The sequence below is a fragment of the Geotrypetes seraphini genome, chromosome 8 (genome assembly GCF_902459505.1).
Source record: "Geotrypetes seraphini chromosome 8, aGeoSer1.1, whole genome shotgun sequence".
NCBI lineage: Eukaryota > Metazoa > Chordata > Amphibia > Gymnophiona > Dermophiidae > Geotrypetes > Geotrypetes seraphini.
The window spans coordinates 178,406,674-178,433,459 of record NC_047091.1 but is presented as its reverse complement, the minus strand read 5'-3'; the positions used below and the strand labels follow the sequence as shown (position 1 = coordinate 178,433,459).

General features: G+C 38.0%; 1 protein-coding gene across 6 annotated transcripts in view; it reads left to right on the top strand.

Moving 5' to 3' along the window:
- The window catches only part of CCDC157 (coiled-coil domain containing 157), a 116,288-nt gene that overhangs the window by 42,760 nt on the left and 46,742 nt on the right, over window positions 1-26,786 (top strand). For 5 of the 6 annotated variants that reach the window (XM_033955697.1, XM_033955700.1, XM_033955699.1 and 2 more), the window contains exons 5-7: window positions 17,565-17,642; window positions 21,239-21,429; window positions 21,756-21,932. In XM_033955697.1, the coding sequence (XP_033811588.1) occupies window positions 17,565-17,642; window positions 21,239-21,429; window positions 21,756-21,932 (446 nt within the window). Of the gene's footprint in view, window positions 1-17,564; window positions 17,643-21,238; window positions 21,430-21,755; window positions 21,933-26,786 lie in introns of those variants that run through there. The other variant, XM_033955701.1, reaches the window with a different exon arrangement.

The following is a 26,786-nucleotide window of genomic DNA, read 5'->3' as shown; positions in this document are numbered from 1 at the left end:
CTATTTTACAATGCCAGCATCTATTGGATCTAGTATTATCTATTTTTTGCAGGCGCGTAGGGGTCCATAACACTCTATGTAATAAAAACATCCATGTTTGACTCATAGATGCTGACTTTGTAGATCTTAGTCTCCAGGACCAAAATCGTGGCCATTGAGATGCAGAAATTGTCTGTCCAATCTCAATACTCCAAATATCTCTAAGACCAGTTTTCTTCTTTTTATTTAAAAATCCATATATCAATTTGTACCATTTTGCGGCTTGGTGTCCCAAGAAATCCGCCTGGAAACATAAAACCGGCAGACTATATTGAGTATTAAGATTTTTCCATTCAGAGAACCCTATCTGAATGGCCTGCTTCAATTGCATCCATTTAAAGTATTGTGATTTATTTAAGCCAAATTTATTTTGCAATTGTGAAAAACTAAGCAGTGAACCGTCTGAGATGACATCATTTAATGTTCGTATTCCTGCATTTATCCATTGTTTCCAGACGATCTTAAATCCGCCAATTTTGATCCTGGAGTTTACCCAAATAGATTGATTTAGTGATTTACTAATTGGATCTGGTGATAGGTTATTAATATATCTTAATGTTTTCCAAGTGTCTATTAAAATTCTATTATCTTTGTATTTTCTAGGCATTGTTATACTAATTAAATGATCTAAATGTAATGGGAACAGGAGCCGCCATTCTAAATATAGCCAATCTGGTACATTCTCCATGAGATCTGGGAGGATCCAATACATACCCTGTCTTAGAATATAGGCTTGATGGTACCTATAAAAATTTGGAAAATTTACCCCTCCCTCCACAATTGGTCTTTGTAAAGATACTAAAGCTATTCTGGATCTTTTCCCAAACCAAACAAATTTTGTAATAATATTGTTTAATTTTTTATAAAAGGACCCCTGAAAAAATATTGGTATCATACTCATTTGATAACAAACCACAGGCAATATCATCATTTTAATTGTTTGAACTCTTCCCCACCATGAAAGATGTAAAGGATTCCATTGTTCAAACATTTCTGTAATTTTTTTCAATAAAAGTTTTTCATTTTCTTTGACTGTATCATCAATTGTATTTTTAATCATAATTCCTAAATATTTTAAACCTTCCTCTTTCCAAATAAATGAATATGAATCAAATAATCCTTTGGTACAATGAACATTAATAGGAAGAATTTCTGATTTACTCCAATTAATTTTATATCCAGAAAATTTTCCAAATTCCTCTAGAAGATTAAGTAAACTTGGAATAGTATTCCCCGGTTCTCTTAAATATAATAAAATATCATCTGCATATGCAGAAAGTTTATATTCCCAGTTAGAAAATGGTATTCCTTTTATCTCCTTAGTTTGATTAATTGCAATTAACAAGGGTTCTAAAACAACATCAAAAAGTAAGGGGGACAAAGGACATCCTTGTCTAACTCCCCTTTGCAAGTTAAATCTATCTGATAAATTGTTATTTATATATAATCTTGCACCAGGAGAGCTATACAAGGTTTGAATCATTTTAATAAAGCCGGGGCCTAATCCAAACCATTCTAGAGCTTGATACATAAATTTCCATTCTACTCTATCAAATGCTTTTTCTGCATCTAAAGATATCATAAATGCAGGATCATTTATATTTTTTGCTAGGTTTAAAGAATGGAATGCTAATCTAGTGTTGTGTGATGACTGTCTTTTAGCAATAAATCCTGTTTGATGCACATCAATAATGAAAGGAAGAGCTTTTGCTAATCTTATTGCTAGTACTTTAGAAATTAATTTATCATCTACATTTAATAAAGAAATAGGCCTGTAATTTGAAACCAAAGTAGTATCTTTGTTTGGTTTTGGTAAGACAATAATTAATGAATCAGCCATAGTACCTGATATATTTCCATTATTCATTTGATACTGATATAATTTTAATAGATATGGTAAAATAATGTTTTGAAATGATTTATAAAATTCAACCGTATAACCATCACCACCTGGAGCGGATCCAACTCTAAGAGACTTCAATGCTGATTCTATTTCCTTTATAGATATAGGTTCTTCTAAACTTCCTTTTATATGATCTGGAACATTTGGTCCAATAAATGAATTTAAAAAATTAAGTCCATCTGGTTCTTTATTTTCATAAATATATTCAGAAGAATATAAATCTTTATAAAAATCAAGAAACTGTATTAAAATGTCTTTATTGTTAGTGTGTGTATTACCTTGTATATCTTTTATTGCAATAATCTTGGATTTTCTTTTTTTTGCTTTAAGAAAATTTGCTAATAATTTTCCAGCTTTATTTGAATTTTCATAAAATTGAACTTGTCTATTAAATAAATCTTTCCTCACAAATTGAGAAGAAATCTCATTATATTTAACTTTTAGTTTTAATAAATCTTGTAATGTATTATTTTCCCATTTTTCAATTAATTTATTTTCTAATAATTTAATTTGTTTTCCTAATTCAAGAAACTGTTTTTTATGTTGTTTATTAATATATGCTGAATATGAAATAATATTTCCTCTCATTGTTGCTTTAAAAGCGTCCCATAAAATCTCAGCATTAATATTATCTGAATCATTAATTTGAAAAAATTCTTGTATTTTTAATTTAAATTCTTCGAGGAAATTTGAATCCGCTAAAAAATTATTATTAAATCTCCAAATTGAATTGAAATGTTCAATATCATAATTTTGAAGATTAATCCACACACCAGCATGATCCGAAATTATAATAGGATCTATTACTGCTTTTAACACACGCTGCGCTAGGTTATTAGAAACAAATATATAATCAATTCGTGAAAAGGATTTGTGGACTTGAGAACAAAAAGAAAATTCCTGATCATTAAAATGAAGAATACGCCATATATCTATTAAATCACAAGATTGAATCAAATTATCTAAGCCTAATGATTTCATAATTCTACTTGGTTTTTTATCCAAAATTGGATCCATTACAGCATTGAAATCCCCTGCTACTATTAAATTAGATGTAGCCAGTGGTAAAAGTAATTGTTGAATTTGTTTGAAAAACTCCATTTGATTCGTATTAGGAGCATATAAATTGAATAAATCCATGGTTGTATTTCCCAGATCCATTTTGACATGCACCCATCTACCTAAGGGGTCATAATTTATTAATTTGAAATTCGCATTACATTTTTTGTTTATCAGAATAGCCACTCCAGCTTTTTTCTTTAAAGCCGGTGCAAATAAACAATTAGAAATCCAACCCCCAAATAATTTTTTAGATTCAATTTCAGAAAGATGCGTTTCTTGAATGAAGTAGATGTCCGCATTTTGATTTTTAAGGAACGATAATATTTTCTTCTTCTTAATAGGATGATTTAAACCATTGACATTCATAGAATAAATTTTTATATCCATTTTATTTATCATTAAATTTTAACCAATATTCTATGATAATATACATGATTAGATCTTAGCACAATTAATATATATTGATCCCCATTCCCACCCTCTATTTTCCCTCCCCACCCTCCCATTTTCAATGTTTGACTTGAAACACACATTGGTCATGCAAAACCTAATTCCCCTTCCCCAGGCAACTAATCATTCATAAATTATTTTAAAAGTAACTTCTAATTCAATACATTCCATATTTCTTTACCCACCCTATATATTCATTTAATCCTTCATACAATAAATTAAATATATTTCAAATATAGCTCTAATTCCATATAACAAATTCTCATATATATAAATTAGATATATCTATTCCTATAAAGATAATAGTAAATATTTTAATAAAATCATTTTATATCAAAAAGATTCTATAATTAATATCTATATTATAATAGTTTCCCATTCATTTAACCTATTCCAAAAAAATTTTCCTATTAATATTAGTAGTATTAAATATAGATGCAATAATTCGTATCAATTATAATTGGATAAATCATATTAATATTTTCAAGTCTTAGCTATAACTAATATATTATCCCTACAATAAATTCAATATATTTCAAATATATCTCTAATTCCATATATCAAATTTTAATAAAATTATTTTAAACATTTTTAAATATCATCATTTATAGTAACCTAATATGTATAGGTAATTAAATAAAATATATTTTTATATCAAGAAGATTATATAATTAATATCAATAGCAGTCAGGGAGGCCAAACTCAGAATGGAAGAAGATCTAGCACGGAACATTAAGAAAGGGGATAAATCCTTCTTCAGCTATATTAGTCACAGGAAAAGAAACAAAGATGGGATAGAACTCCTGAAGAAATCGGACGGTAACCTTGTAGAATCAGATTCTGCCAAGGCAGAATTACTAAACGAATACTTCTGCTCAGTCTTCACCTGTGAAGCGCCGGGAGCTGGTCCACAGCTTCAGATGGGAGACAGCCAGAAGGACCCGTTCCAAGACTTCGAGTTCACGCCCAGTAGTGTCTACTACGAACTATCAAGACTCAAAGTAAACAAAGCCATGGGACCAGACAACCTACATCCCAGAGTGCTCAGGGAATTGAGAGAAGTCCTGGCAGAACCACTATCTGTTCTTTTCAATCTTTCCCTACGCACAGGAAGAGTCCCCTTGGACTGGAAAACCGCCAACGTTATCCCACTCCACAAAAAGGGCTGCAGGACAGAGACGGCAAACTACAGACTGGTGAGTCTCATGTCTATAGTGTGCAAGCTCATGGAAACACTGATCAAAAGAAATATTGACACAATCCTAGACGAAGAAAACCTACGTGATCCCCACCAGCATGGATTCACCCAGGGCAGATCCTGCCAATCTAACCTAACCAGCTTTTTTGACTGGGTTACTAGACAACTAGATGCCGGAGAGTCACTGGATGTAATATATTTAGACTTCAGTAAAGCTTTTGATAGCATCCCACACCGAAGGTTATTGAACAAGCTGAAGTCGATAGGATTAGGGGACACTCTAACTACATGGGTTGAGGATTGGCTGAGTGGTAGACTTCAGAGGATGGTGGTAAACGGTACCCCATCCAAAACGTCAGGCGTGATCAGTGGAGTACCACAGGGGTCAGTCTTGGGCCCGATTCTATTCAACTTATTCATAAAAGATATGACCCAAGGACTTAGAGGAAGGGTATCACTGTTCGCCGACGATGTCAAACTTTGCAACATAGTAGGTAAAAACACATTGCCTGATAATATGACGCAGGATCTACTGCTGCTGGAACGGTGGTCAACAACATGGCAGCTAGGCTTCAATGCTAAAAAGTGTAAGGTAATGCACCTGGGAAAGAGAAACCCGCACAGAACTTACATACTAAATGGTGAGACCTTGGCCAGGACCACGACGGAACATGATCTAGGGGTAATCATTAGTGATGACATGAAGGTTGCAAATCAAGTGGAGAAGGCTTCCTCCATGGCAAGGCAAGTAATGGGTTGTATCCGTAGAGGTTTTGTCAGCAGGAGACCTGAAGTCATGATGCCGCTATACAGGTCCATGGTGAGGCCTCATTTGGAATACTGTGTTCAATTCTGGAGACCAAACTACCGGAAAGATGTGCTGAGAATCGAGTCGGTTCAGCGTATGGCCACTAGGATGGTCTTGGGGCTCAAGGATCTCACGTATGAAGAAAGACTGAATAAACTACGGCTGTACTCACTTGAGGAACGAAGAGAGAGGGGAGACATGATTGAGACGTTTAAGTATATCACGGGCCGTATCGAGTCGGAAGAAGATATCTTCTACCTCAAGGGACCCTCGACCACCAGAGGGCATCCGCTGAAAATCAGGGGAGGGAAGTTCCATAGCGACTACAGAAAATACTTCTTCACTGAAAGAGTAGTGGATCATTGGAACAAACTCCCACTGCAGGTGATTGAGGCCAACAGCGTGACAGATTTTAAGAAAAAATGGGATATTCACATGGGATCCCTAAGGGAGTAAAATCAGGGGGGCAGGTATTTGGAATGGGCAGACTTGGTGGGCTATGGCCCTTTTCTGCCGTCTTTTTCTATGTTTCTATGTTTCTACCAACATTTATTTGACTTAGAGTTATCTAACTTTTGTAAATGAACTGGGGTCCAGAATGCTCTATGTAACAGAAAAACCAAGTTTGTCTCATAGATGCTGACATTGGACAACTCATCCTCCAAGACCAAATTATTGTAATGAATAAATACAATTTTTCCCTTGATAGTAAAAGAGCAAGATTGGGGGAGGGGGGTAGTTTTTGTTTTTTCATTAATTGTATGGAATAGTAGGAAAGAATTTATTACATGGTATGTGTTTTATATTTGTTATGAAAGGGATGGGAGGGAGGGAGATAAGCTTTATAAATTGAATTATTGCAGAATATGAAGTGTTTTATCCAAGTTAAAATGTTGTTACTTTTTGATGCACTTATTGTAAGTTCTAAAACTGAATAAAGAATATTAAAAATAAATAAATAACACTGGGTTGTTGTTTTTTTTTAATTCTATATTCATGTGACATCTTACATCAAGTGTATCATAAAATAATATTTGAACTTATACAATATCACTTGATTCTCTATCAATTTAACCTAAATTATAGTGTTTAAACCCTCCCTCCCAACCTTACTAATTCATATGTAGTTGCATATATCATATAATATATTATATTATATAATCTGTCCTATTAATCTAATCATTTAATATAAAATCAGAAACCCCCCCCCCCCTACATACTTTGCAATTATACCTATTAGGGAAAAATGATATTCCAATAATTACTCATTACAATATTCTAATAATGGCCTCCAAACCTCCTGAAAGTTATTAAAATTTCCTTTCTACAAGGCTAACATTCTTTCCATCTTGTACATATGACATAATGAATTCCACCAAAAACTATAATTTAATCTATTCCAATTTTTCCAGTTAAATGTAATCTGCTGGATGGCTTATTATTCTTTGGAGATATTTGACTTTTCTTCCTCATTGACATTCCAAATAATATAGTATCATAGGATAGAGCCACAGAATTTTCCAACAAACAATTTATTTGGCCCCAAATCGATTTCCAAAAAGCCAAAATGAATGGACAATAGAACAATAAATGATCTAAAGTCCCCGCTTCGAGATGACAATGTCAACACCTATTAGACTTAGAGCTATCTATTTTTTGTAAATGGACAGGGATCCAGAAAGCTCGGTGCAACAGAAAAAACCAAGTTTGTCTCATAGATGCTGACATTGTACAACTCATCCTCCAAGACCAAATTCGTGGCCATTGAGATTCAGTAATTTGATGCTTAATCTCAATGCTCCAAATGTCTCTAAGACTAGTTTTTGGTTTTTTATTCATAAATCCAGATATCAATTTATACCACTGTGCGGCCTGGTGTCCCAAGAAGTCCACCTGAAAGCACAAGAACTCTAAACTATATTGGTTATTAAGATTTTTCCATTCAGGGAACCCTGCCTGAATGACCTGCTTCAGTTGCAACCATCTATAACATTGTGATTTTTTTTTTTTTATTATTTCTTTATTAATTTTCAATTTAAATCAAGCTAAACACTTGTACAGAAAGCAATAGTCATAATATCAAAATAATCATAAAGAAATTAAACATCTAATAAGAAAAACATGTATTATTTAACTATTTAAGCTCAAGTCCTCCTAAAGGAACCAAGATTTTAAATTAGCGAAGCATTAAAATTATAGAAATTATTTTTGCAAGATATTCAAAGCAGAAGCACTGAGAAATAAAGTTTCTTAATTATATTAGGGTTTAGATGATTCTCCATCCAAACGAGACATAGCTACAAAAGTTGTCAATTGAGATGGTTCAAAGAATACATATATATTGATCCCCATTCCCACCCTCTATTTTCCCTCCCCACCCTCCCATTTTCAATGTTTGACTTGAAACACACATTGGTCATGCAAAACCTAATTCCCCTTCCCCAGGCAACTAATCATTCATAAATTATTTTAAAAGTAACTTCTAATTCAATACATTCCATATTTCTTTACCCACCCTATATATTCATTTAATCCTTCATACAATAAATTAAATATATTTCAAATATAGCTCTAATTCCATATAACAAATTCTCATATATATAAATTAGATATATCTATTCCTATAAAGATAATAGTAAATATTTTAATAAAATCATTTTATATCAAAAAGATTCTATAATTAATATCTATATTATAATAGTTTCCCATTCATTTAACCTATTCCAAAAAATTTTTCCTATTAATATTAGTAGTATTAAATATAGATGCAATAATTCGTATCAATTATAATTGGATAAATCATATTAATATTTTCAAGTCTTAGCTATAACTAATATATTATCCCTACAATAAATTCAATATATTTCAAATATATCTCTAATTCCATATATCAAATTTTAATAAAATTATTTTAAACATTTTTAAATATCATCATTTATAGTAACCTAATATGTATAGGTAATTAAATAAAATATATTTTTATATCAAGAAGATTATATAATTAATATCAATGTTATAATAATTTCCCACTCATTTAATCAATTCAAAAAATAATTTTATTTTTTTTTCAATTAATATTAGCAGTATTAAATATAGATGCAATAATTTTATAAATAGTATTGATTTCTATTATAATATAATTTTATCATAACGTCCAATATATATATTAATAATAATTGAATCAAAAATTATAAAATGTTTTTTTTTTTTAAATGGATGGAATAAAATCAATAATTAATTAAAATCATAACATCCAATATATTATAATAATATTTGAATCAAAGATTGTCAACATTTAAAAAAAAATAATAATAATTTATTCTGTTAGTAGTCATTGTCTTCTTCTTTCTTTTTAACCATCTTCTTTTTCCTTATTTTATCTTGCATTTTCTAAATCCTATCTTCAGATGAAACTTTCATTTTATTCTTATTTTATGTAGACATTGGTTCCTCTTCTTTTTTTCCCCTTTTTTTGTTTCCATTTACTTATTCTGTTTTATCATGTAGACATTGGTTCTTCTTGTGTCAAAAATTCTTTCAGTTTTGCTGGATCTTGAAAATACATAGATTTATTCCCAGTAGAAATTCTCATTGTAGACGGATAGTATAGACCATACATGTAGCCCTTTTCTTTTAATTGTTGTCTGAATGTGAGGAATTGTTTCCTTATATTTGCTGTATATTTAGCAAAGTCAGGAACGAAAATCAATTTAGATCCTTTATAGTTTAGGTTTTTATTTGCTTTTGCCACTTTTAAGATCTCAAATGCTTGTTGGTATCTTAATACTTTGAAGATCAGAGGTCTAGGAGCTGCCTGGTTTGTTGGTTTTCTTGTGGGGATTCTGTGGGCACGTTCTATCTCCAACGGCCATTTAGAATTTAGCTGCAGCAGTTTAGGCAAAAGATTTTCCAAAAACTGTATAGGGTTTTCTCCTTCAATATTTTCAGCTAAGCCAAGGATTCTAATATTCTTTCTTTTTCCTCGATTCTCCATATCAATTAGTTGATTTTTTAAGGCTGTAACTTCTTTCTTTTCCTCTTCACACTTTTGTGTGAAAGTTTCCAACTGCCAGATTCTTTCCTCTATCACAGACATTCTCTGCCTGTCAGTTTGGATCTCCTGTTTCAGATTGATCAGCTCCTCCTTAACTTCTGATATTTTGTTGGCATTATCAGTCAACATTATTTTGATTTTAAATAATTCCGCCATGATGTCCGATTTTTCATTAAGTTCCTCAGCTTCCAGTGGGATTGGTACACTAGACGGCGATACGGGAGTTACCTTCGACCTTTTCGCCGACACTCCCGATGTACAAGGTTTTTCATTCTTTCCTTGCCTTATCGCTGCCATCTCCGACGTTGATTTTTATTATTTTTAAATCGGGCGAGTGAAGTAAAGAGTTTTATTTTTATTCAGTTGTTGCCTGGGACTCAGGAGCGCCGCGGTTAAGCTGCCATATCGTGCGCGCTCCAAGCCACGCCCCCAGGGATTTAAGAACTGAAGAAAGGGGAGGGTTATATTTTATGTGATATGATGAATTACTTGTAATCACAATTTTTCATGTATTATTTGAAGTTTATGTAAAATTAAATTATTGTAAGAATGAAAAATTTATAAATAAAATATTTAAAAAAAAAAAAAAAAGAGATTAGGCATCAAATTTCTGCTTCTCGATGTCCATGAATTTGGACTGAAGGATGAGATGTACAGTGTCTGCATCTATGAGACAAACATGTTTTTTTCTGTTACATAGAGCATTCTGGGCCCCAGTTCGTTTACAAAAGTTAGAAAGCTCTAAGTCTAATAGATGTTGGCATTGTCATCTCGAAGCAGGGACTTTAGATCATTTATTATTCTAGTGTCCATTTGTTTTGGTTTTTTGGAAATCAATATGGGGCCAAATAAATTGTTTATTAGAAAATCCGTTGGCATTATCGTATGATACTGTATTATTTGGCATGTCAATGAGGGCTAAGAGACAAATATCATCTAAGAATAACAGGCTTCTATTTATTATGACAGGGGTTGCCATACAACAGATTACAAGTAATTGGAAAAACTGGAAGAGACAACTACAGTTTTTGGTACAATTCATTAAATGGAAAGAACAATGGCCACACAGAAAGGGAATTTTAATAAATTTCAAGCTATTTGGGGGCCTTTAACAAATTATTATTATTATTTTTATATTCTTTATTCATTTTTTCATCTAACAACAAGTGCAACAGAAAATAACAGTTAAACTTATAAAATAACACTTGAGTATCTATTCTTAGTAATTTCACAATTAAAAAAATAAAAGTAAATCCCTCTTTCCCAACCCTATTCTTACACATATGATTACATATATATTGTTCTTTATTAATCCAACCCATCAATATATAATTAAACTTCCTCCCATCCCCCCACTCCTGTACAATTATATCAGCTGGGGAAAAATGATTATTCATTCATTACAATACTCTATTAATGGTCTCCAAACCTCCTGAAAATTATTAAAATTTCCTTTCTGCAACGCTAACATTCTTTTTTTTTTTCTTTATTCATTTTCAAAAATTACAAGTGTACAACAATCATTCATAAATATCTTAATTAATCACTTGACATTCTTATTTGTAATATTCCAAATGGATAATTATATAAGAAGCCCACCCCTCCCACCCATATACTAATAAATAACAATTATCAATTATTATCCTTCATAATCCCACCCCCCCTTATCTTGTCCAATATTTAGGTGTTTAAGATGTCTGATCATCAGAATAAATCGTCAATGGCCCCCAAATCTTTTTAAACTTATTATAATTGCCTTGTTGTAGAGCAAATACCCTTTCCATTTTATAAATATGACACACTGAATTCCACCAAAAAGTATAATTTTTTTTTAAATATAATTCTTTATTCATTTTAAAACTTTCATCAAGTGTACAAATATTCATAATAAACACAATTATTCTGAGCACTTGAACATCTTATCATTATAACTTATAAGTAGAAATGTAACCCTCACCCCACCCTCCCTTAAATCCCTCTATTCATTATAAGATTTTATATTTGAAACCCTCCCCCCATCCAATACTGAATGGTGTATAATTAATAGAAAAATGGCATCTAATTGTGACAGAAAGAAGTTAATGGCTCCCATATTTTAATATAATTAAATTTAGTATAATCTTTCCAATTCCCTGAAATCTGCTGAATGGCAACCCCTGTTAATATTAATAAAAGTTTATTATTATTCGCTGAAATTTGGCTTTTAAATCTCATTGAAGTACCAAATAATATAGTATCATATGAAAGGGCAACATGATTTTCTAACAATGAATTAATTTGGGGCCAAATTAACTTCCAAAAGGCATTTATACAGGGACAAAAAAAATATCAAATGATCTAATATCCCAGCTTCTAAACCACAATGCCAGCTTCTAAACCACAATGCCAGCATCTATTGGATCTTGAACTATCCAACTTCTGTAAACGAACTGGGGTCCATAAAGCTCTATGCAACAAAAAAAACCAACGCTAACATTCTTTCCATCTTATACATATGACAGTGAATTCCACCAAAAACTGTAATTTAATCTATTCCAGTTTTTCCAATTAAATGTAATCTGTTGAATGGCGATTCTTGTCATAATAATTAATAGCTTATTATTCTTTGCAGAAATTTGACTTTTTTTCCTCATTGACATTCCAAATAAAATAGTATCATAGGATAGAGCCACAGGATTTTTTAACAAACAAAGCCAAAATGAATGGACAGTAGAATAATAAATGATCTAAAGTCCCTGCTACGTGTGGCAGCAAAAGAATTTTGAACTCCATAAAGGGTGCACGACTCAAACAAATGGTACTGGAGCCCACCAGGGACCAGACGATACTAGACCTGGTACTCACCAACGGAGACAGTGTCACGGATGTCTCAGTTGGAGATACATTGGCCTCCAGCGACCATAATATGGTATGGCTTAACCTCAAGAAAGGTTTCTCAAGGTCAAACACAGCAACGAGGGTTCTCAACTTTAGAGGCACAGACTTCGACCGCATGGGAATTTTTGTCCATTAGCAGATTTTTGTAATGATTAATAACATTTTCCCATAATAAGAGATTTGGTAAGTGGGGATATGGGTGGGTACTATTTCATTTATCTTACAATATGTATGAATTAATTAATGTATTTTCAAGTATTATGTTAGAGTTTCTGAAATACGAAGGGAGGGCTTGGGGGGGGTTATTTTATTTATATTTGTCATACATATTAAATGATTTATATATTATCTAAAATATTATAAAAATATGAATATAAATATGATATATTGTACTTAAAGTATTCATGAAAGAAAATCAAGTGTGTGTTTATAAGATTATATGTATTTTTCTGATACACTTGTTGTAATATGAAAAAATGAATAAAGAAATTTTTAAAAAAAAGGAGTTACAAAAACAAGCACAACCTAACAATGTGGAGGATATGTGGTTGACTCTGAAGTCCATCCTACACGAAGCAACAAACCGCCACATAAGAACAGTAAGTAAGCGCAGGAGGAACAAAAGACCCCAATGGTTCAGTGCAGAAATTTCGGACCTCGTTAAAAAGAAAAAAGAAGCATTTATCACCTACAAACATTTAGGAAAACAAGAGGCGGAAAAAGACTATCTGGACAGGTCAAAAGCTGTCAAAATAGCAGTCAGGGAGGCCAAACTCAGAATGGAAGAAGATCTAGCACGGAACATTAAGAAAGGGGATAAATCCTTCTTCAGCTATATTAGTCACAGGAAAAGAAACAAAGATGGGATAGAACTCCTGAAGAAATCGGACGGTAACCTTGTAGAATCAGATTCTGCCAAGGCAGAATTACTAAACGAATACTTCTGCTCAGTCTTCACCTGTGAAGCGCCGGGAGCTGGTCCACAGCTTCAGATGGGAGACAGCCAGAAGGACCCGTTCCAAGACTTCGAGTTCACGCCCAGTAGTGTCTACTACGAACTATCAAGACTCAAAGTAAACAAAGCCATGGGACCAGACAACCTACATCCCAGAGTGCTCAGGGAATTGAGAGAAGTCCTGGCAGAACCACTATCTGTTCTTTTCAATCTTTCCCTACGCACAGGAAGAGTCCCCTTGGACTGGAAAACCGCCAACGTTATCCCACTCCACAAAAAGGGCTGCAGGACAGAGACGGCAAACTACAGACTGGTGAGTCTCATGTCTATAGTGTGCAAGCTCATGGAAACACTGATCAAAAGAAATATTGACACAATCCTAGACGAAGAAAACCTACGTGATCCCCACCAGCATGGATTCACCCAGGGCAGATCCTGCCAATCTAACCTAACCAGCTTTTTTGACTGGGTTACTAGACAACTAGATGCCGGAGAGTCACTGGATGTAATATATTTAGACTTCAGTAAAGCTTTTGATAGCATCCCACACCGAAGGTTATTGAACAAGCTGAAGTCGATAGGATTAGGGGACACTCTAACTACATGGGTTGAGGATTGGCTGAGTGGTAGACTTCAGAGGGTGGTGGTAAACGGTACCCCATCCAAAACGTCAGGCGTGATCAGTGGAGTACCACAGGGGTCAGTCTTGGGCCCGATTCTATTCAACTTATTCATAAAAGATATGACCCAAGGACTTAGAGGAAGGGTATCACTGTTCGCCGACGATGCCAAACTTTGCAACATAGTAGGTAAAAACACATTGCCTGATAATATGACGCAGGATCTACTGCTGCTGGAACGGTGGTCAACAACATGGCAGCTAGGCTTCAATGCTAAAAAGTGTAAGGTAATGCACCTGGGAAAGAGAAACCCGCACAGAACTTACATACTAAATGGTGAGACCTTGGCCAGGACCACGACGGAACATGATCTAGGGGTGATCATTAGTGATGACATGAAGGTTGCAAATCAAGTGGAGAAGGCTTCCTCCATGGCAAGGCAAGTAATGGGTTGTATCCGTAGAGGTTTTGTCAGCAGGAGACCTGAAGTCATGATGCCGCTATACAGGTCCATGGTGAGGCCTCATTTGGAATACTGTGTTCAATTCTGGAGACCAAACTACCGGAAAGATGTGCTGAGAATCGAGTCGGTTCAGCGTATGGCCACTAGGATGGTCTTGGGGCTCAAGGATCTCACGTATGAAGAAAGACTGAATAAACTACGGCTGTACTCACTTGAGGAACGAAGAGAGAGGGGAGACATGATTGAGACGTTTAAGTATATCACGGGCCGTATCGAGTCGGAAGAAGATATCTTCTACCTCAAGGGACCCTCGACCACCAGAGGGCATCCGCTGAAAATCAGGGGAGGGAAGTTCCATAGCGACTACAGAAAATACTTCTTCACTGAAAGAGTAGTGGATCATTGGAACAAACTCCCACTGCAGGTGATTGAGGCCAACAGCGTGACAGATTTTAAGAAAAAATGGGATATTCACATGGGATCCCTAAGGGAGTAAAATCAGGGGGGCAGGTATTTGGAATGGGCAGACTTGGTGGGCTATGGCCCTTTTCTGCCGTCTTTTTCTATGTTTCTATGTTTCTACCAACATTTATTTGACTTAGAGTTATCTAACTTTTGTAAATGAACTGGGGTCCAGAATGCTCTATGTAACAGAAAAACCAAGTTTGTCTCATAGATGCTGACATTGGACAACTCATCCTCCAAGACCAAATTATTGTAATGAATAAATACAATTTTTCCCTTGATAGTAAAAGAGCAAGATTGGGGGAGGGGGGTAGTTTTTGTTTTTTCATTAATTGTATGGAATAGTAGGAAAGAATTTATTACATGGTATGTGTTTTATATTTGTTATGAAAGGGATGGGAGGGAGGGAGATAAGCTTTATAAATTGAATTATTGCAGAATATGAAGTGTTTTATCCAAGTTAAAATGTTGTTACTTTTTGATGCACTTATTGTAAGTTCTAAAACTGAATAAAGAATATTAAAAATAAATAAATAACACTGGGTTGTTGTTTTTTTTAAATTCTATATTCATGTGACATCTTACATCAAGTGTATCATAAAATAATATTTGAACTTATACAATATCACTTGATTCTCTATCAATTTAACCTAAATTATAGTGTTTAAACCCTCCCTCCCAACCTTACTAATTCATATGTAGTTGCATATATCATATAATATATTATATTATATAATCTGTCCTATTAATCTAATCATTTAATATCAAATCAGAAACCCCCCCCCTACATACTTTGCAATTATACCTATTAGGGAAAAATGATATTCCAATAATTACTCATTACAATATTCTAATAATGGCCTCCAAACCTCCTGAAAGTTATTAAAATTTCCTTTCTACAAGGCTAACATTCTTTCCATCTTGTACATATGACATAATGAATTCCACCAAAAACTATAATTTAATCTATTCCAATTTTTCCAGTTAAATGTAATCTGCTGGATGGCTTATTATTCTTTGGAGATATTTGACTTTTCTTCCTCATTGACATTCCAAATAATATAGTATCATAGGATAGAGCCACAGAATTTTCCAACAAACAATTTATTTGGCCCCAAATCGATTTCCAAAAAGCCAAAATGAATGGACAATAGAACAATAAATGATCTAAAGTCCCCGCTTCGAGATGACAATGTCAACACCTATTAGACTTAGAGCTATCTATTTTTTGTAAATGGACAGGGATCCAGAAAGCTCGGTGCAACAGAAAAAACCAAGTTTGTCTCATAGATGCTGACATTGTACAACTCATCCTCCAAGACCAAATTCGTGGCCATTGAGATTCAGTAATTTGATGCTTAATCTCAATGCTCCAAATGTCTCTAAGACTAGTTTTTGGTTTTTTATTCATAAATCCAGATATCAATTTATACCACTGTGCGGCCTGGTGTCCCAAGAAGTCCACCTGAAAGCACAAGAACTCTAAACTATATTGGTTATTAAGATTTTTCCATTCAGGGAACCCTGCCTGAATGACCTGCTTCAGTTGCAACCATCTATAACATTGTGATTTATTAAGACCAAATTTATGTTGCAGCTGTGAAAAATCAAGCAGTTTACCATTAGAAATAACATCGTCCAAAGTTCTTATACCTGCCATATGACCTTAAATCCACCTATTTGAATCTTGGAGTTAAGCCATATAGTTTGATTTGTTGATTTATGTATAGAAACAGGTGTTAAATTATTCACAAATCTCAAAGTTTTCCATGTATCAACTAACAATCTGTTTTCTTTATATAACCTAGGCATTTTGATACTAAGAACATGGTTTAATCGCAGAGGAAAAATGAGTCGCCATTCCAACCACAACCAGTCTGGAATTTTATCATTGGGCTCTGGGAGGACCCAATACATACCTTGGCGCAAAATATAGGCTTGATGATACCTATAAAAATTGGGAAAATGTACCCACCCTTCTCTAATTGACTTTTGCAAAGACACTAAAAGCAATTCTAGCAATTTTACCAAGCCAAACAAATTTTGTAAGAATACCATTTAACTTTTTATAAAAGGACCCCTGAAAAAAATACTGGTATTCCCACTGGGTTTTACTAAACTGTGGAAGAGCTTCTTACCACAGGCCGGCAAGGTAAATGCTCCAGGGCTCAGAGGAACCCGCGGTAATAAAAGGAGCCCTACATTTATACATAGGGGGGAGGGGGGATGGTATAAAGTTCTATTAAAGGTTTAATCAATAGATAAGAATATAATATTTATATGATATTTTTTGATGAAAATATTTGAGGGAAGGGGTGGGGGGTATAAATTTATGTATTTACGATGATATTATAAGGAAATGCAAGTGATGTATACAAGTTTTAACTGAGATATTATTGTGCACTTGATGTAAGATGGAAAAATGAATAAAGAATTTGAAAAAAAAAATAATAGGATCCCTAAATCCGGGAACACTTACTGGGGAATTCTACAAGCAGTGCCTGAATAAGGCATCTTAAATGTAGCTGCCTAGTGACGCCTTAGTTTTTGAAAGCCCAGGCTAGTGCTGTGGTGAAAAGATCTGGGGAGAGTGTTTAGGATTCTAATCATAAAACTTTAAGAGCAGGAAACTATGAATATTAGAATAGCTGTGTCTTTTGCTTTCTTTAGGAGCTGCTGCCCTCGAAGAAAAAGTTTCCATCCTGAAAGAGGAGCAGACGTTACAACACAACACCATCCGAGACTTGAGTAAGTGATCTGGAAGCCTCACCATCTTGATGGTAATAGATTCTGGCTGTCCTGGAAAAGTGAAGCTGCTTAACCGGGATTCTCCGTAGCCAGCAGGATATTATGAGGGGCCGCGAAAAAGTTCTCAGCCCAACCAAGAAGACAATGATGTGGACCATGGCGTAGCGAGGGAGGTTGGCGCCCGGTGCCCTGCGCCCCACCCACTCTTCCCTGCCACTTGGGCACCCCCTTTCCCCCATGTACCTCTTAAAACGTTTGCCACCATGAGAAGCATCTTCCCCTTGCTGCTCATGCCAGCATCGGCTCCCTTCTGATATTACATCCTGGTCCTGTGACCAGGAAGTGATGTCAGAAGGGAGCCAATTTCGGCGCAAGCAGCAAGTGAAAGATGCTGCTGATGCTAGCAAACTTTTTTTTTTTTAAGAAATATCTTTATCAAACAGAACAGAGAAAAACTTCTGACAAAAATCAAGACAATAACAAAGATCCAGAGTCTCCCACATAGTAAGAAACAATTTTACAATTTTCTCCCCCCACCCCAAGCAAACTGTAGGTGTGGTCAAGTTAACATCATGCCTCCTGTACCACCGCTGCCAGAGCACCAAAAGAGGGTAAATGATTCAAAACAAGGTAACAAGCAAAGAGGAGCAGGCGTTAAAGTATTCCAAAAAGGGGCCCACATATCCTATAAGCATTGGCCTGCTCGTGACTCCATATGAGGAACCATCTGACACTCCATCTGTAATAACTGGATCATAGTCGCCCGCCATTGTTGCGCTAGCAAACATTTAAAGAAGTAGACGGGGTGGGGGGGGGGCGGAGAGGTGCTAGTGTGGGTACCCCCCCCCCCGCAAAGACGGCGCCCGGGAAAGCTGGCACCGAGGGCAGTCCACCTCCCACCTTCCCCTTACTATGCTACTGGATGTGGAGCTATGAAACTTATTATTCCACACTTTGACATTTTTCATATCATAGAAACGAAAAGTGTGGATTAACTTGTAAGTTTCTTGGCTCCACATCATTCTCTTCTTGGATGGGCTGAGAACTTTTCAGTGGCCCCTTATCCAGCCACATAAATGATAACATGAGCAGGCAGCAAGGCCCCAAACCAAGTCTGCTGTCCCCGGAAAGATCAGAAATCTCTGGAAGGTTTTCAGAGAATGCATGCATGTTGTCATGTGGCATCTTGGCCTGTCTGTATTCTAGCTAGCTTCATCTTTGGGAATGAGCAAGGTAGATTGGGTGACTGCATATCCTGTTATCTACAGAGGCATGCAACTTTGATTTCTCCATGAAAAAGTAAAATGGTGTGGTAGCCGCGTTAGTCCACTTTTAAAAGTGATATATAACGATAAAACCAAACAAAGGAAATCAAACTAAAAGGACTCTAGATGAGGTTTGGATTTACATATGTGATTATGATTAGTCCTAATAAAATGCATTTGTTCTAGAATCTAGAGGCTGATGTGCACAGTCTCTTCCCCACTTGTTTCTTTGTTGTGTTTTGCTCTGCGTGGGGTTGAGTTTTCCTTTTTATCACCTTTTTAACAGTGGTTGAAAGACAGAAAACAGAGTAAGTTTAAAGAGTCAATAATCTCAGTGGAGAAGGATCAATAGTAGGGTTCTCCAGGGATCTATGCTGAGACCATTGGTTTTGTTTTTTTGTTTTTTTTTAATTCTTTATTCATTTTCACTTCAATTAACAAGTATACAATATGATATCTTATAATATACAAAATCACTTGTACATTCTTAACCATAAATCTTAAATACTTTAAATTACCCCCCCATCCCATCCTCCCAGCCCTCCCTATATCAATAAAATTCATTCATATATGTATTATATCCCTTCTTATTATAAAATTTCAAACATTTAAAGGTGTCTGATCATTTGAATATTCAATCAATGGCCCCCATATCGTTCTAAATCTATCATAATTCCCATTCTGTAAAGCAAGAACTCTTTCCATTTTATATGTATAACATACTGAATTCCACCAAAAGGTATAGTTAAGTCTTGTATAGTCTTTCCAATTTCTAGTGATGTGTTGAATGGCAACTCCTGTCAATATTAATAATAATTTATTGTTAGATATTGAAATTTGACTTTTAAACCTCATTGAAGTACCAAATAAAATTGTATCATATGACAAGACAACAAAGTTTTCTAATAGCAAATTAATTTTGGGGCCAAATTGATTTCCAAAAGGCATTAATACAAGGACAGAAATAAATTAAATGATCTAAAGTCCCTGCATCCTTATTACAATGCCAGCATCTATTAGACCTAGAAGTATCTACTTTTTGTAAATGAACTGGGGTCCAAAACAAAGACCATTGCTTTTTAACATTTATGAATGATCTTGTCAGGGGAATCCCCAAACAGTTGAGCCAGGAGGACTCCAGAAAACAGGCTCAGCTGATGGAAACCTTTTCAGACAGGGTAAGACAATTGAAAATTACTGGTGTTTTTCCGTCTTTGGGTGGTGAGAGGGGGTCAGCGGCTACTGGGGGGAGTAAGGGGGGGTCAAGCCTTAAACCCTCCAGTGGTCATCTTGCCAGTTTGGGTACTTTTTTAGTATTTAGATGCTTTTAAAACAGGTCTAGCTCCAAATGTATAAAAAAAGCCCGGGACGTTTCATTACAGGTTTGATTATCCCTGCCGAATGTCCAAGTTCTAAGCCTACCCTAATCCCACCCAAAACACACCTGTAACACACACCCTTAAGATTTACACGCACTGGAGACAAAACATCCAGAAAGTTAGTTTTGAGAATGCCTACTTGGACGTTTTGACTGGTAAGATGTCCAAGTGGCAGTTTAAGCTTTCTTTTGAATGTCTATCTTTTTTTTTTTTTTTTTATATATATATAATTCTTTATTCATTTTTAAAACTTTCAATAAGTGCAATACAAGATAAAATCATTTTACACTTTAAACATCACTTAATATTCTCGCAAGATACAATCAGATCATACACCCCTCCCCCTCCCTACCCAACAATTATCTGCAATCATAAAAAGAACAAAAATGTTTTAATGCTGAATATGATAAAGTTACAAGTGTTGTATTCAATTTTAAGTGTTATTTATTGTTACACTTGTTATATGATGCAAAATAAATAAAGATTTGTAAACTAAACTAAACCATAAGTTTGTATACCGCGTCATCTCCACGGAAGTAGAGCTCGACACGGTTTACAGGAATTACTAAAGAAAGGAACTCCAATGGGAAGAAGGGCTTGGTAAAAAGGAAAGAAGGAGGGGACTATGTAGAGTGGAGAGAGAGGGAGTGGTTACATTTTAGAGAAAAGCCAAGTTTTCAAATGTTTTCAAATGTAAAAAAAATAAAAAGAACAAAAATGTCTATTTTTTTTGAAAATGAGCCTGAATATATACAGACACAATTATGCTGTAGAGATATAATTCATGGGGTTTATCTTCTTGAAAACATCTATTGTGGAATCCACTCACTCCCATTGCATCAATTCTCTGATAAGTACCCATTGTAGGGTAATTAACAGAATAAGGTTCTTAGGATGTGACTCAGACTTTCTTCTTCCGAGTATTTATATTTTCCACGTGATTAATTCACAGAGCTGGAGAATGAGAAGCTACTGGATCAAATAAGAAAAGTAAGAGCAGACAAAAGTGAAGTGGTGGCTCTAGAAGGTCGAGTGAAATTGCTCACAAGTCAGCTGGAGAGCAAGAGTCGTAACTTGCAGGATTCCACTATGGCGCTGGACAAGGAAAGAGCCCTAACAAAGAACATGCTGAGGCATGAGGAGGTGAGAGCTTTTTGGGTGCCATACCATGATGTTACACCAAATCACACCAAGCCATATCAAAAATGTTACACCAAATCACATCAATCCATACCACAGAATATTACGCCAAACCATACCACAGCATGTTATACCAAATCACTCTAAGTCATGCCACAGAATGTTACACCAAATCACATCAAGCCGTACCACAGAATGTTGTACCAAATCATACCAAGTATATATTCCCATTTTTAATGTGAAAATGCTGAAGAAAGCATCACAGTTTGAAAGAATAAGTTCCTCAACTTTCTTTTTCATTAAATTGTTCTCTTTCTGTTTTATTCAAGTCATTGCAAGCCAAGCAGCAAACCCTCCTGCAGCAGCTGGACAGCTTAGACCAGGAATGTGAGGAGCTACGAATTAGTGTGAGTGAAGCAGAGGAGGATAAAACCAGGCTAGAGGAAGAGATAATGGAAATTGAGCAGCAAAAGCAGCAGGTCCAGGCCCAGTTGCACGAGCAGCAGGTCAGTCCCCATGCTCATGAGTACCAAGGAGATTGTACTGGTTGGGTAACTTTATCAGTGGAGCCATGAGAAATCAAGACAATATTATTTGATAAATTCATTTCTTAATCTGTACTTTTATCTTTATTTTTATTTTTTTAATTCTTTATTCATTTTTAATCATTCAACAAGTGTACAAGAAAAAACCATACATAGTCTCAGAAACAACACTTGAAAAATCTATCAAGATAAACAACAACTGTATATATATAAACCTATAACCCACCTTCCCTCCCCATATAGCACAGTTACTTACCGTAACAGGTGTTATCCAGGGACAGCAGGCAGATATTCTTTACGCATGGGTGACGTCACCGACGGAGCCCACGGTACGGACCTTTTTACTAGAAAGTTCTAGTTGGCCGCACCGCGCGTGCGCGAGTGCCTTCCCGCCCGACGGAGGAGTGCGTGGTCCCCAGTTAGTATAAGCCAGCTAAGAAGCCAACCCGGGGAGGAGGGTGGGACGTAAGAATATCTGCCTGCTGTCCCTGGATAACACCTGTTACGGTAAGTAACTGTGCTTTATCCCAGGACAAGCAGGCAGCATATTCTTTACGCATGGGTGACCTCCAAGCTAACAAAGAGGGAGGAGGGATGGTTGGCCATTAGGAAAATAAATTCTGAAGTACAGATTGGCCGAAGTGCCCATCCCGTCTGGAGAAAGCATCCAGACAGTAGTGAGTAGTGAATGTGTGAACTGAGGACCAGGTGGCCGCCTTGCAGATTTCCTCAATGGGTGTGGAACGGAGGAAAGCAACAGAAGCGGCCATAGCTCTTACCCTGTGGGCCGTGACAGCACCGTCTAGTGACAGACCGGCCCGAGCGTAACAGAACGCGATGCAAGCTGCAAGCCAGTTGGATAGCGTCCGTTTAGAGACCGGTCGACCCAAACGATTCGGGTCGAAGGTCAGGAAGAGCTGAGGGGACAAGCGGTGAGCCCTTGTACGATCGAGATAGTAAGCTAGGGCACGCTTGCAGTCAAGACTGTGCAATGCCTGTTCTCCGGGATGTGAATGAGGCTTCGGGAAGAACACAGGCAAAACAATGGACTGGTTGAGGTGAAAGGCTGAGACCACCTTTGGAAGGAACTTTGGATGGGTGCGCAGAACCACCTTGTCATGGTGAAAAATAGTGAACGGTGGATCGGCAACCAGTGCATGAAGCTCACTAACCCTCCTGGCAGAGGTGATGGCAATGAGGAAAAGAACCTTCCATGTCAGAAATTTGAGCGAAGTTGTGGCAAGAGGCTCAAAGGGAGGTTTCATGAGGGCAGACAAAACCACATTCAGGTCCCAGACGACCGGAGGAGGCTTCAGAGGTGGTTTGACGTTGAAGAGGCCCCTCATGAATCGGGAAACCAGAGGGTGAGCCGTGAGAGGTTTTCCTAGGACAGGCTCATGGAATGCCGTGATGGCACTGAGATGGACTCTGATTGAGGTAGACTTGAGGCCTGCGTTGGACAGGGAGAGTAAGTAGTCCAGGACAGTTTCCACCGCTAAGGAGGTGGGATTGTGATGATGACGGAGGCACCAAGAGGAAAACCTGGTCCACTTCTGATGGTAACATTGGAGGGTGGCCGGCTTCCTGGAGGCGTCCAAAATGAGACGGACAGGCTGAGACAGATTTCCTGAAGAGGTCAGCCCGAGAGAAACCAAGCTGTCAGGTGGAGGGAAGACAGATTGGGATGCAGTAGAGACTGATGTTGCTGTGTAAGTAGAGTAGGAAACACAGGTAGAGGAATGGGCTCCCTGGAGCTGAGTTGAAGTAGAAGGGAGAACCAGTGTTGACGAGGCCACCGGGGAGTATGAGGATCATGGTGGCTCCGTCCCTGCGGAGTTTGGATAAAGTCCGCAACATCAGAGGTAGAGGAGGAAAGGCATAGAGGAACCGATCCGTCCAGTCGAGAAGGAATGCATCCGGGGCCAGACGATGAGGAGAGAAGAGTCTGGAGCAGAACTGGGGCAGCTGATGGTTGTGAGGAGCTGCAAATAGGTCTATCTGCGGAGTGCCCCAGCGAGCAAAGATGGAGTGGAGCGTGGGAGGATCCAAAGTCCACTCGTGAGGTTGAAGGATGCGGCTGAGATTGTCGGCCAGGGAGTTCTGTTCGCCCTGGATGTAGACAGCCTTGAGGAAGAGACTGCGGGCCGTGGCCCAGGTCCAAATGCGAAGAGCCTCCTGACAAAGGAGGCGAGATCCGGTGCCGCCCTGTTTGTTGATGTAGTACATGGCAACTTGGTTGTCCGTGCACAGAAGCAGAACCTGAGGGCAAAGAAGGTGCTGGAAGGCCTTGAGAGCATAGAACATGGCTCGTAGTTCCAGGAAATTGATGTGATGGAGACGCTCCTGCGGGGTCCAAAGACCCTGGGTGCGAAGGTCTCCCAGGTGAGCTCCCCATGCATAAGGGGAGGCATCCGTGGTGATGATCATGGAATGCGGGGGCAGATGAAAAAGAAGGCCCCTGGAAAGATTTGAGGAGTCCAACCACCATTGTAGAGATCGCTGAAGAGACGATGTCACAGAGATGGGATGAGAAAGAAGATTCGAGGTCTGTGACCACTGGTTGGCCAGAGTCCATTGAGGTGTTCTGAGGTGGAGTCGTGCCAGGGGAAGCACATGTACCGTCGAGGCCATGTGGCCCAGGAGGACCATCATTTGTCTGGCAGAAATAGAGTGATGAAGGAGCACCTGACGACACAGGCGTAGCAGAGTTCGCTGACGATCGGAGGGGAGAAACGCCCTCATTAGTGTGGTGTCGAGAACCGCTCCGATGAACTGAAGTCGCTGTGTGGGAAGCAGATGCGACTTGGGGTAGTTGATCTCGAACCCCAGAAGATGGAGGAGAGAGATGATATGATGAGTGGCTTGTAGCACAAGTGGAGACGTAGGTGCTTTCACTAACCAATCGTCCAAGTAGGGAAACACCTGGAGGTTGTGAGACCTGAGGAAGGCCGCCGCCACAATGAGGCATTTGGTGAACACTCTGGGAGATGATGCCAGGCCAAAAGGTAGCACCTTGTACTGATAATGGCGATGGTGCACCTGGAACCGTAGGTAGCGACGTGAGGATGGATTGATTGGGATGTGAGTGTAGGCCTCCTTGAGGTCCAGGGAACATAGCCAGTCGTTCCGAGAGAGATGAGGGTACAGCGTGGCAAGGGAGAGCATTCTGAACTTCTCCTTGACGAGACACTTGTTGAGGTCCCGGAGGTCGAGAATGGGACGCAGGTCTCCTGTCTTTTTTGGAACTAGAAAGTAACGGGAGTAGAATCCCCGGCCCCTTTGTTCCAGAGGTACTTCTTCGATGGCATTGAGTAGAAGGAGGGATTGGACCTCCCTCAGGAGGAGGGGGGTTTGAGTTGAAAGAGAAGCAGACTCTACGGGAGGATTGTCTGGTGGAAGAGTCTGGAAGTTGAGAGAGTAGCCGTGGCGGATGATGTTTAGGACCCACTGGTCCGATGTGATGACCTCCCAACGGCTGATGAAGATGCGGAGCCTGCCTCCGATTGGCTGAGGAAGAGGCAATGAGGGTGGAAGACTGGCTAAGCCCTGGAGAGAGGAGTCAAAAGGGCTGAGAAGGTTTGGCAGGAGGAAGAGCCTTGGCCGGTTGGTTAGACTGGGCACGAGCCTGGGCGTGCTGGTGTTGGCGGGCCCGCCTGGGTTGCTGTGGGGGTGGATTGAGCGGCCTAGCGGAGAACCTGCGCTGGTATGAGGTCTGTGGCCTGTAAGGGCGAGCAGGTGGAGCCTTTTTCTTAGGTTTAATGAGAGTGTCCCATCTGGTCTCATGGGCAGAGAGTTTTTGCGTGGTGGTATCCAGGGACTCTCCGAACAACTCATCACCAAGGCATGGGGCGTTGGCTAATCGGTCTTGATGGTTGACGTCCAGATCAGAGACCCTGAGCCAGGCTAGGCGGCGCATGGCCACGGCAATGGCAGATGCACGGGAGGTGAGCTCAAAAGAGTCGTAGATAGAGCGCACCATAAATTTTCTTAATTGAAGCAGGCTGGAGACATGCTGTTGGAAAAGTGGGACTTTATGCTCTGGCATGTACTTTTGCATGGCGGAGAGTTGCATTACCAGATGTTTGAGGTAGAATGAAAAATGGAACGAGTAGTTGTTTGCCCTGTTGGCAAGCATGGCATTCTGATAGAGCCGCTTGCCAAACTTGTCCATAGTTTTGCCCTCTCTGCCAGGAGGGGTGGAGGCATAGACACTAGAGCCCTGAGTCTTTTTTAAAGTGGACTCCACCAGGAGAGACTCATGAGGTAGTTGGGGTTTATCAAATCCTGGGATTGGTATAACCCTATAGAGGCTGTCTAATTTACGGGGAGCCCCAGGAACAGTCAACGGGTTCTCCCAATTTTTATAAAAAGTTATAAGATATCATGCACGGGCAACTTTAGGAACTCTTTGGGAGGTTGATCAAAATCTAATGCCTCCAGGAAAGCTTGTGACTTCTTAGAGTCAGATTCCAGTGGCAAAGACAGAGCACCCGACAACTCCCTGAGAAATTTTGAGAAGGAAGATTGTTCAGGTTTAGATGCGGTATCGGGTGCCGAAGGCTCTTCGTCCGACGACGATGCATCCTCCTCGGTACCGGTGGGGGATTGTTCCCATAGGTCCGGGTCTCTGACATCGGTATGTGCGTGTCGAGAGACTGGAGTGGAAGGCTCGGCATGGTGAGTTTTAGACAAAGATTTGCCTGAGCGTACCGAGACGTTACCGGGTGATGTAGACCTGTGTCTGTCTCGGTCCCGAGAAGTACGGTGCCGATCAGAGTCGTGAGGAGACCGGTGCCCTGCCCGGTCCCGAGGAGG